General features: G+C 42.5%; 4 protein-coding genes across 4 annotated transcripts; 1 reads left to right on the top strand and 3 right to left on the bottom strand.

Moving 5' to 3' along the window:
- Window positions 1-4,020: 4,020 nt before the first annotated feature.
- HO173_003380 (uncharacterized protein) lies at window positions 4,021-5,553 on the bottom strand (the record flags this gene model as incomplete). The annotated part of the gene is made up of 7 exons (XM_037305307.1): window positions 4,021-4,064; window positions 4,114-4,559; window positions 4,614-4,651; window positions 4,700-4,889; window positions 4,951-5,087; window positions 5,222-5,334; window positions 5,544-5,553. 7 exons carry the CDS (start codon window positions 5,551-5,553, stop codon window positions 4,021-4,023), a joined length of 978 nt encoding a protein of 325 aa, XP_037167715.1.
- A 208-nt stretch (window positions 5,554-5,761) lies between these two features.
- Window positions 5,762-6,739, top strand: HO173_003381 (uncharacterized protein; the record flags this gene model as incomplete). Its single annotated transcript, XM_037305308.1, has 4 exons — window positions 5,762-5,764; window positions 5,928-6,141; window positions 6,312-6,499; window positions 6,581-6,739. 4 exons carry the CDS (start codon window positions 5,762-5,764, stop codon window positions 6,737-6,739), a joined length of 564 nt encoding a protein of 187 aa, XP_037167716.1.
- Window positions 6,740-7,532: 793 nt separating this feature from the next.
- On the bottom strand, window positions 7,533-10,292 carry HO173_003382 (uncharacterized protein; the record flags this gene model as incomplete). The annotated part of the gene is made up of 3 exons (XM_037305309.1): window positions 7,533-9,499; window positions 9,559-9,669; window positions 9,725-10,292. 3 exons carry the CDS (start codon window positions 10,290-10,292, stop codon window positions 7,533-7,535), a joined length of 2,646 nt encoding a protein of 881 aa, XP_037167717.1.
- A 167-nt stretch (window positions 10,293-10,459) lies between these two features.
- Window positions 10,460-11,743, bottom strand: HO173_003383 (uncharacterized protein; the record flags this gene model as incomplete). Its single annotated transcript, XM_037305310.1, has 1 exon — window positions 10,460-11,743. The coding sequence occupies one exon, from the start codon at window positions 11,741-11,743 to the stop codon at window positions 10,460-10,462; it is 1,284 nt and encodes a 427-aa protein (XP_037167718.1).
- Window positions 11,744-12,275: the final 532 nt, after the last annotated feature.

A 12,275-nucleotide genomic window follows, 5' to 3' on the forward strand; every position in this document is an offset into this window, starting at 1 on the left:
GAATAATTCCCTTAACTATTAGACGTAACTAGATCTAGTAATATAGAATAATCTTATAATAATTAGTAGTATATATAGAGAAGCTCTTAAAGCTAACTTCTTCGAGTAAGCGAAGCTATAGAATAAGAAATCGAATAAATTCTATCGATATTATATTTATATCGAATTCTTAATTCGTCTAAATAAACTTCTTATTAAGAGTTATTATAATATTATTAGATTTAGAAATAGTATAGAGAATATAAAAGGCTTTATTAACTTCTATTATATTAGATAGAAAACGAATATACTTCTTAGCCTACGCTATTATAAGAGTAAAAACGATTTTAATAGATTAAGTTCTTCGAAATAGCTATAAAGAAGAATTCTAATTCGAATTAAAAGTAGAAGAATTCTATAAACTACTACTTATTATAGATTAAAAAGATAAAACGAGTATTATATATAACGATATAGACTATAGAATCTAAGAAATAGACTAAAACGTAAACTACTATTAAAATAATATCTATTATAATATTTAAGATTAAGTATTCTTAGAAATATATTTCTTTATAACTCTAATATATAAACGCTTAAGTTCTTTATATATTAAAGATAACTACGTAATTAGATTTATTTACGTTATATTAATCTTATTATTCTAAAGAATCTAATATATCGAAATAAAAGAATTATACTTTCTAAGAGTATCGTTAAATATTTCTATAAGTAATTAAGATTCGACTTTCTTCTCGACTCTCTTCTTATCTTTACGCTTAAGACGTTTCTTATTCTTAAATATAGCTATAAAAGACTATTATAAAATAGTTTAAAACTAATAGAATTAACTCGACTAAATACTAGATTCTTTAATTTATAAGATACTAAGATACGAACTACTACTACTAAAATAAGAATCTAGAATTCTTAATACGAGATCTCTTATTAAAGTCTAATTCTTTCTCGAGATTTACTATAATACTCTTAAACTTAATAAACTTAATAAGAAATAAACTAATAATATTAATATAAATAAAATTTATCGAGTTAATATATAAATTAGAGAATAAACTAGTAGTAGATAAAGTATAAACTATAGAAGACTTCGAAGATAAGCTACTTCTATAAGAAGAAGTATTACTATCGTAGTTATCGAAGCCTACTATAGTAAAGCTTACTTAAAATAAATTCTTAAATACGATATCTTTTAGATATACTTATTTTTAAGTAGAAAGTATCTCGTTTATATAGTCTTTTATAATATAACTTAAATAACTATATCTAATATATAAATAACCGTTTACTCTATAATTAAAGAACTTCGATTTATTAATATAAAGATTCTTCGAAGTCTTACGATTAGAAAGATTCTTTAAAAGAGATTATTAGTAATAGAAACGATCTTAAAAGAATAATTAATTTCGATATAAAGGTCTTTAGTTTATACGATTAGAATTCGTTATAAGAGATTTCTAAGAAGATATCGAAGGTATTAAAGATAATACTAATATAGATATCTTAGATTTCTTAAACTAATATAAAGAAGAAAATTAATAATTAAAATAGTTATTACGCTTCTAAAGTTAACTCTTATTATATATTTTAATATAATATATAATAAGTAGAGTATCGATCTAAGTCTTAAGTATATTTCTCTAAATAATCTCCTTATAAAATTAAAGCTTATTCTCTTTAACTTTATTCTTAAAAAGCTTCTAAATCTCGAGATTAACTTGATATATAGATTCGACTATATTATAGAGTATTCTAAGTAATTAATTAGAAGATCTTATATACTTAAGTATACTTACGTTTAATAGAGATATTAGTTAGATTACGAATCTATATATATAGAAATATATTAATAAGAAACTCTCTATTAGAGATAGAAGCTCTATCGAGCTACGATTCTTAATATTATACTTTTATATTAGATTAAGCGTCTTATTATAATAAAAGATTATAGTTTTTTAAGATAGCTATTATAGTTTAGCGAGCTCGATATTAAATATAAGAGATATTACTTTAATAATCTTCGCGGAAAACCTCTACTTAAAGAGTAAGATAAATTAATTTATAACTATTTAAGTAGAAGAGATACTATTAAGAAGATAAATAGCTTTAAGATTCGACTTTATTTATTTAATAGCATTTTTAAAAAGAAGAAGATTTAAATATTTAAGATAAGCTTATAAAGATAATAAGTCTAAATTTCTTAAAGAAGTAAGTTTATAATTTAAGATCTTTAACTAGCGAAAAACTAATATATCCTTTTTTATAAATCTTTTATAAAAAGCAAAGAAAGAAATTATTATAATTAAGATAGCTTCTTAAAATAGTAAAAGAGATAGTATAGAAATAAAAAATATAATAGACTTAGACTAAGAAGTAAATATTCTCTCGTCGTATAAGCTTATAAAATTAGTTAGACTTTTAATAATAGAATCTTATAAAAAGTCTAGATAGTTAAGAGCGTAGAAGTACGTAAGTTCTTTTAATAAGATTCTTTTTATTTTTCGAGATAAAAATATAAATACTAGAATTAATCTAATAACGATAATTTATAAAAGACTTTTTAAAGAATAATACTAATAAAAAAGGTTTTAAGAAATAAGAAAAACGATAAGAAAAGCGATAAGAAGAACGATAACGTTACGACTTTCTTCGAGAAATTACTTTCTTTAATAACTCTAGAGTATAGTAAGATATAAATAAGATTATATAATAAGATATAAGAATAGAGATATATAAAGAAGTATAGAAATAAGGATCTTAGATATACGAAAAATAAGAAAATAGGTTATATAGTTATATAAGTAGATTTAATTATAATAAGTTTTACACTAATAGAACAGACTTAGATAAGAAGAATAAATCAATCGATCTCTTATAAGGCCACTATAAGTCTCCCTAATATCGCTAGATTTAAAAGGAGAATCGTGAGTAGGTAGTAAGGATATAGAATCTATGAAAGTCTACGATAGTAGAATATTTATTTTACTAGATTAAGCTATACTATATATAAACTAGCTATAAAAGTTTATAAGAAAGTTACGTCTATTAACTTCTACTTACCTATATATATATTTATTTAGAGCTATCTACTATAATCTATTTTAATCTTTTTAATTACTTTAATCTTAATTAACTTTCTAATTCTTTATATAGTAGTCTTAAATTACTTAATATTCTTATTTATAAATATATTATATATCCGAGACTTCTTAGTATTTACCTACTTTAAAGCTCTTAAAGTTCTTTTAATTTTTATTTTCTTATATATAATAATCTAAGACCGAGCCTAATAAGAATAATAATACCTCTCTTCTAAATCATCGTATTGATTTTACTTTTCGAGTTACTTAGACTATTATAACTTATTAAATAATATCTAATTCTCGCTTAACGAGTAGATCTAAAAAAAAATTATAATTTTTATAAACATCAGATAATAATAAGATATTCCCGATCTATCGAGTCGTTATATGTATTAATAAAGAATCTATTTTTTAAGATCTATGGGCGCGTAAGAGTGATTATCTTTAAGGGGGATCTTATTATAGCGATATAGGAGCTAATCGTAAGGCACGTTAAATTAAGTAATCAATCGAGTGACTTTGGGCTTTATTCCGGGGGCAATAGAGACTAAGGCCTGTTAAATATGTTCTTGAATAACGGTATATGAGTTAGGCATCGTTGTGGTTGTGGTAGATAGGTGGGGGATGGATGGGTCAAAAAATTGAGAAAATTGGTGTTGGGGTGGCCTTAGCGTTGGGGTGGCCCATACTAAGTGTAGCGTGTTCCCATACGATTATGATCTAGTTCTTCGATCCTGGCCGCTGGATGTTTGACTCACCTTCTATGGTTTTCAACCACACTACTATCACGGACAGTAGACCTAGCGTCATGGGCATCGTAGTAACGAACATTTGATTGTAGTAAATCTACATCGTTGCAGAAGGGATTTACAATCGCCGAGCTCCGGCGCCTGAGAAGCATGCAGGCTTGTCACCTCCCATTCACATATCCTGATATTGTTCAAGTCATAGAACGCACGTATCTGCCCGTCACAATGCAATGATCTATAAAACCGTGTCAGTCTGAAGCAAAACCATGAAAGGCAGCACTCACCCCTCTCAAAAGGCTCCAATGTCAACTGTTCAAATGGCTTGATCCTCTCTTCCTTCAGTTTCTGAACTTCCCTCGCGAAAACGGCCTCTGGGGCTGCCGTACTGTCGATACAGTTGGCTTTGACTGAGACCACGACTCCTCCCCCTACCTTCAGGTATAGATGGGCGTTCAGCCCAACTATCCTAGCCTGGTCAGGCTGCGCCACATCGGCAAATATGACGTCGACCATTGATACTAGCATGCGGTAGCGGAGAGGGTGGCGGGCGTCTTCTATGATTGGGATGACATTTGTGCGGTGTGTGGCCATGTTGATGAGATCTCTACCTGAGCGGTGGGAGAATTCGACCGCGAAGACTGTGCCTGTAGGGCCAACGATATCGGCAACGTGAGAGACGGATGTGCCGCTTGCTGCTCCCAGATAGAGGACCTTCGCGCCTGGGCGGATGCTACCGGAGACGTCAGAGGCTGAAGATGCCAACCAGTCGGGAAGGATTACTCACAAGATCTCATCAAGACCTCCGAGGATACCTGCGGCAAGCTATGGTTTGTCACTATATGGTTTCTTTCTTGCCAACAGCATTCATACCTTGGAGCGGAAAGGATTCCAGACACGGTATTCCGTCTTGGTGGCTGGCGCAGCGTCGCCGTTTGTAAGACCAGTTGTTGCGCTAGATTCCACTGAGATTCTCTTCTCCCCGTAGACTGACTCTCCTGGTGTGATGTTCTTCGTTACCAGCATGTCTTCCTTTCCACGAGCGACGAAGACTCCCGGATGCCTATGGGGCTCCTGCACAAACCCTGAGCTCTTGTCTTGTAAGGGAAAGCCCCTAAACGTACGATAATAGTTTTTGCGCCGCCTTTTGCGCCAAATGCGCTTCCTCCCCTTCCACCTCCACGGCCGCCTCCTCTAGGGGCGCCACGACCCCTTGGTGCTCCTCGCCCTCCACCTCTACCTCCTCGGTCGCCGAATCCACCTAGGCAGAATGCTTTAGCAAGAGCTCCCTAGACACCGCGTAGCTGTCTGTCTGACTGAGTGCAAGCATGGTGACATGAACGTCATGCAGCCCAGCGGCACCAGGAACCACAGGGACCATACGAAAAGACTAACCTCTACTACCACCGCGAGGCGCACCACCTCTGCCTCCACGAAATCCACCTCGATCTCCTCCTCTCGATCCTCCACGGTCTCCACCGCGACCTCTGGGTGTAAATGCCATAATCCTGTATGTTTATGGATGTTCGAGAGTTACGGCAATAGCATAGGTTTTTGGGAAGGATCTGTGGTTGTTGTAGTAATTTTGTTCCCAATTCTGGAAATTGCAATTTTTGTGACTAGGATATCCAGCATGTGGTCCTCAATTCTGCGAAGCAAAAGCTGGTCAGCAAGCTTGGGACTCAAGAGAGGCCTTGATTATCCGTAGGAAACATACCTCGCGCCATGTCGCGGGCTCTGATAAATTATTTGGTAGCAATTGGATATCGTGAGAGCTCGAAGCAAAAGTTCGCGGACGATCATTTTCCAGATCTGCTAGTCTCTAAACAGACTAGCGGCACACAAATGCTAAGCGACTCTGAATTTGGAGCATCGTCAACGCCCGCCAACTTCAGCAGGACCACCAACAACGACAACAGTCAAGGCACCATCAATATGGTAAGCTACTCTTCCTCCGGGCCTGATGATTCCTACCGTGTACTTTCCACTACTCCAAACGCACCAAGCACCGCCGAATCGTCTGCCCTCGATCACGCATCTCTATCATCACCTGTGTCTCATTCTTGATTCTACGCCGACTAATCCGCTCCTCCTCTTCTAGGTCCGCTACGCAGCCACCACGATCGAGCAAGGCAAATCCGCCCGCGCTCACGGCTCCTATCTCCGCGTCTCCTTCAAAAATACCCGCGAAACGGCTCAGGCTATCAATGGCTGGAAGCTCGAGCGCGCTCTGACATATTTGGGCAATGTGATCGATCATAAAGAGGCGGTGCCCATGAGGCGGTATGCTGGAAGTACGGGGAGGACTGCGCAAGGTACGTGGGATGGTGCCATCTTGGTGGGATAGGGCTGGGAAGGAGGACGCCGGTGGAGTGGAAATTGGGTTGGGAAAGGGAAACTGGGACTCTTGAGCTTCGGATAGCTCTACATCGCTACTCTGCATACAACTATGTGAATGCGATGCTGACGTTGAGGTAACGGACAGGCAAACAATTCGGTGTCTCCAAAGCCCGCTGGCCCAAAAAGTCCGCCGAGTTCCTCCTCAGTCTCCTCAAGAATGCCGAGTCAAACGCAGACACCAAAGGCCTTGACACTGGCAACCTGATCGTCAAGCATATTCAAGTCAACCAGGCCCCCAAGCAGCGCCGTCGTACCTACCGTGCTCATGGTCGTGTATGTCACCCCCTACTGCGCACTCAGAGTCTGACACAGTAGGATCTTTGGGACCATCATTGCTAACTTTAGCGATTACAGATTAATCCTTATATGTCAAACCCGTGCCACATTGAGTTGATTCTGACGGAAGGTGAAGAGGTCGTGCAGAAGGGCCCTCAAGTCGCGGAGATCGAGAAGAAGAGATTGAACAGCAGGCAGCGCGGCGTGAGGTTGAGGAGGACTATTACGCAGGGATAGATTGCGGGTGTTGGTGCCGAAAAGGTTCTGATCGTTAGCTACTTAGCTTAAAATGCTCTAGCTAGCTAGTCACCATCATATCATTGCAAGCCGGAGAGGATTTTATCAACCTAGAATCAAGCACTACGCTCTGAATCAGTTCTCTTTAGAGGAGGCACAATTTCAATGAAGTCTTTTTTGGTTTGCAAACGCTATCTATCAATGGGCTGAGTATCGCTGGTAAAACGTATGTACAAGCATGAAGCTCTCTCACAGAGGAGCGGTAAAAGAATACTCTACCATCACCCATCATAAAAAGATATCTATCGAATTGGCTTTGTGTTCAAGCTCATCAATAATCTCAGCATGAAGATATGCTGTATCATGTAATCTATATCCGTCATAGCGTCTCTCATCTGGCTCGCTGAAATAGGTTAGATGATGCTGCTGAGGACATAATGCGGCTAGGTAAATAATGCCGGATCACGTCAAAGACGTGGGGATCTTAAGACAAACTATTGACAGGCCTTGGTGTGGAGGTTTCATCGGTTGTGCCGGCGTTGAAGTCGTGTGCTGAGGTATGGAATGAGGTGGTGGGCTGGGAATGCTGCTCGTGTGGACCGAAGCACGTAAAGCGAAGCAGAGCTCTTCAAAAGCCCATCAATGAGTTGTATTCGCATTGATCTATCTGTCGAACTTTTGTAACGTTGAACGAGCATGATAATCGAGAACGTCGTAGGTTCGGGAGGTTGGGCTGAAGGTTATACCAAGTGACGAGGGTCCTGTAGTTTTGGCATGAAATTGATGGAGACGATCAACACTCGGTAGGGAAAATCAATTTTTTCACATGGCCACTGAAGCGACCGGATCCGCCGATGGGTTGCCCGTCCTGACAGTTGTCCCATTCAGTCACATCCTTCCAATTGGTCTCCATGGGGAAGGCAGTCTGAAAAACCTCCAGCTCGTGGTCGTGCAACAGTGGGATGATTTGTCCCAGAAGAGGGTCATCATTGCGATGCATCATAATAGGCATCAAATCGAGAGCACGCTTGCGAAGGCAATGGGGAGGATTGTTGTTGACCTCGCCGAGGAAGGCTTGGTTGAAGTCCTTCATATTGACAAGCTTGACATAGCCGCATGAGACGAAGTTAATACGCTCAAGTGGACCTGGGTTACGCATTTTAGGCACGTCGTGGAGGTGTTGATAGGCGTAGCGCAAGAGGTTGACGGTAGGCCCTGGAGTGATTGCGTCGATGACATTGCCCCAGGAGCCGATGCGACGTGATTCGACCATCCATCCAGTCCCGTCAGATCGTGGATCTGGGGCACTGCCTCTTTGCTGGAATAGATTTCCCACAGCAGGATCGCCGAATCGTCGTGGAGGTCCATCGGGAATACGTAGCACCCCATTATCAAGCGGATTAGGCTCCATGTTGTCCAGGACCCCCGAGTGACCTGTGAGCGATACTGAATCTAATGTGAGGGTACGCAGACTGGCTGCACGCATCTGCGCGACGAAGGTCTTGAGTGCAGGTGGAGTAATCCAACAATTGGTGAGAGTTAGGTGCTCGACATGTGGTAGCGCAAGCATGTCAGCATTGACGCTCGTAGCAGCATGGTGATCGGAGAAATTGGTCAGAGGCGCAGGAAAGATATGCTTATTACGCCCGAAGATTCCAACTTGATGCTCCCCACCACCAAAGTAGCCTAGGCTCAAGGTTTTGATCCCTGGAACAACAGCAATACATGTCGCAAGAAGCTTGTGGAATTGCGTTGTAGCGCCAGAGGGGCGAATATCTGGAGCTTCAACAACACCAGAGTCTGATTTGATAATGTTGCGCCAGTCGGCGGAGACGTTGATGGTCAGGGTGTTTAGGTTCGGAAGAGCTTTCCAAAAGTCTTCGCGTTGAAGAGCTGACAGGTATCTGCTAGACAATTTGGCCACAGTGAAAGACTGCACATGTTGAAATGTATGCGAATTGTCCGTCAAGGCCATGCAGTAGCTTGAAAGGAACGCACGTTGAGCCCATTCGGTCTCTAAGAGCCATTCCTTCTGTGCAGGCGTGAGGTTGTTGGGAATCAAAGCAGCAGTATGAAAGGGGCTCTTTTCCCGCCCCTGGAATGAAGCAGGGTCATGAATGTTCACATCTCCGATTGTGAGGGCCTCCGTCGCTCCACCAGTATGAGGAGTGTAGGCGAGGTTGATACCTTGAAAGACGAGAGGTCGATCCGTAGGCCTGTCTCCATTTGCATCGACGAACACGACGCGAGGGCCTCTAAGTCTCGGAGAGCCCACAAGCCAGGAGTCCGAACGAGGGTTTGGCGGGAAGTGGAGGTGGACTTCGAAGTATCCCAATTCATTTGGCATGAGCGAAGTTTGATTGGCCAGGATGGTGTCCCCTTGTATGACATAGTCTGTAGCAGTGGCGGGACCGAGCGAGCGTACGATGCCGTTCCATAAACCTTGACGCTCGAGAAGTTTCAAGCTCTTCTGAGTTTCTGAGACACCAAAGATCTTAGGCTTCTCTTGGAAGAGCTGAGCATGATCAGAGATGTCTGGTCCACAAAGGTATCCGAGACCACTGTCGATGGATACACCGAGCTCACGGACTCCCTGAAGGTTGGAAAGTGCCGCAGACATGCATCGGAATTCGTCGGCTTTCTTTTCGAGGCCTGCGCAGAAGTCGAATCTACTGTAGTATGGATGGGGCCATTTGTACTTGCCCCAAAATTCCGAGAAGAATTCGAATTTGCCTTTGACTGGAGGCTTCACCAATTGGTCTGTGGATGGGTCAGCGTAAGATTTGGAGATCTTCAGGAGGAGCACGCCACGAGCTTACCCTCTTCCACATCGAAAGCCATTGCAAACTTCTTGATGTGGGGCCCCCATGCTTGGAATACCTTCATTCCGTCATGGACAGTCCTTTCTTGCTCAACCGGTCCATATATTTCTGGAAGCAATGAGTCAGCACATCGGTTCCGGCATGGGATTTGGGTCGGTCCTACCTGTGGCCTTTCCTTTGCCCTTGGTGTCAATTTTTGTGTCCAGAGCAGGACCATCATGAATCATCATGCCATAGATCTCTGGCCGAAAAGGCACGACCACTGTATGAAAGACAATGTTGGATGTCTTCCGCTCAAATTCAGGGTTTACCAAGCGCATCTGCAACAGGTCATCGCGAGAAAGATGACCAGCGATGTTATGGAACACCTCGAGAGGCAGGCTATCCTTTGGCCAACCCAGCCTATTTGGTCCAAGTGGTGCATGATAGGGCACATTATCAATTGGAGGTTTCTCATCAAAAACGTGATACTGCATCCTAGGCATACCAGGAGCAATGTTGATGCACGCTGGTATGTACGGTGCTTTTGTCCGGAAAATGTTTAGAATAGCCCGGCGCTTTTGCGCGCCAAACCTATGAGGGAGAAGCTCAGAGGTAAAGACGAGGCGGCGGGTACGAAGGTATCTGAATGGTGGCAGATAGGATGAGGGTCGAGGAAGAGAAGGAAAGTAATTGGCTTGGCGCTCCATTTGGCGAGCAAGGGTTAGCCTTATGGCTTCTAGCGCCGCCATGTCCTCGGACGTTCGTCCACTCGTCGCTGCCAACCCATTTACAAATACAGGAGCTTCAGCACGCAAAACGGAACGTTGCTGCGGTTCGGAGGTTCCAGTACTAGCACGTCGACCATGACTTGCGGGAGCTGGAACGTGTTAGTGGGGATCCGCTGGGCTGATATGTGTTATTGCTTGCCTTGTGGTAGGCCCGCAGTCAGTGTAGTTTCTTCTGTACTGACATCTTGAGGTGATACGGCGTCACGCCTCCTCTTTCGATGTGGGCTCTGAATTGCTTCCGCTCTTCGTGTCAGTCTCCGTACGGCTTGGGGTTCCCAACCAGCACGAGTCCTAGCATTTGTTGAGCTCATACCCATAGATCCTCGAGACCTTAGGTTGAAGGGACGCGAATTCTGAGTGGTCTGGGCAACGACGGAGGATGATTCGCTTGACGAAGACGCATCAGATCTGCCTCTTCTGATTGATACAGGGGCTTGCGACTTTTTCTGCGCAGGATCTGTCTCGAGCTTCACCATTAGTGAAGGCTTCGCCAGTCGCTTCCTCTCTCTTCCAGTTGATGCTGGACGTGTCTGTCGTGGGACTCCCAATGCAAAAACCCCGTTTAGACTTGGCGGATCCAGCGATGAGGTAGGGGGGCCCTGAATGCCAAAAGGGCTTTCCAGGTTAGGGAAGACAGGGTCAGGAGCGGTACCATATGAGCTATGTGAGCCGGCTGGGGATTCTCCGACATCGAGGTATGGGAGCATAGCAGGATAGTCATCATGGTATTCTTCTTCGCCTAGATCCTCGGCGGCCGTACTGCCATCGTAAGGATGCTGGAACCATGACGCTTCATGTGCAGCTGGTAGATCGGCATTTACTCCTGGACGATTCAGACCTTGCCTGACACGGGGGCGAGGACCCGGCGCCATCCACGATGCATGGCTGCCGGCATGAACATGAGCTAATGGTGGACCAGGGCCGTTTTCAGACAACGGCGACTGTGCAGGAATCAATGGATCTCGAGGTATATCCATCATCTCTGGATCCATCCGCCCAGCTTCTATCTCTTGCAACATATATTCCTCGGAGGTATGCGGCGCATACGGGTTGTACTGATTTCCATCCGAACCATACTGGCTGTCCAAGGGGCGAGTCCGCATGTTTGTGCTTTCTCGACTGACATCTGAATCGTTTCGATTGTGCAAAGCGCGGTACCGCGCGAGGGTCCTTTCTTCGTGTTGAGCCCAGACATTAACAAGTCTAGAATTTGACTCCGAATACTCTTCTGGGGTTGTATGTGCTCTGGCTTCATCATCAAGCTCTATTAGGCGCTGAGCAGTATCTGCAGCGTTCCAATCATCAACCGATATTTCGGGGAAATTGACCATCGGGGTAGCTGCTAGGTGAGGTAGCCAGATGTCCTGAGCATTGGAATGGCTGTCAGGCCCGCCGCGGTGCGCATTGGCCATAGTGGGGAGCGGCAGAAATGTCTGCTGAGATGAGGAAGGAATGGATGTGTTCTATTTGCAGAAGCTGTCAGCGAACCCTTGATGTTGACTTGCCATTGAATTAGCTTCTCTTCCTACTTCATACGCACCACAACGCTAAGTTACCATGCTTGCTACTTCAACTGAAACCCACCGCTGTAAGGCGATGTTGTGGGTAAATCTGTCTGTGGTTCCTTTTTCAGATTGTGCATCCACAACCAAGCTTGAAGTACTAGACTAGAGTCTCTTAGCATCAAGATCAAGCCAGTAGATTCAAGTCATATGTATGGCTAGTCTTACCTGATAAAAGTTAGAGAGGTGGGAACCCCGATCAAGCTTAGAGCTACCTATGCTGGAATGCGCGGCTTTGCCCACTTGAGTTGGAGCCGGACCGGAGAAAAGGTTTATTAACAGGTACACGTTGAAAAGAAGCAGCTATAAGAGGCATACGATGGGATCTGTCTTGAAGACATGCGGGTATATGCATGTTCGTTGAAGGACGTTTTTGTGCTGC

This window comes from Letharia columbiana (genome assembly GCF_014066305.1).
Source record: "Letharia columbiana isolate WasteWater2 chromosome Unknown Sc0000008_s0, whole genome shotgun sequence".
Classification (NCBI taxonomy): domain Eukaryota; kingdom Fungi; phylum Ascomycota; class Lecanoromycetes; order Lecanorales; family Parmeliaceae; genus Letharia; species Letharia columbiana.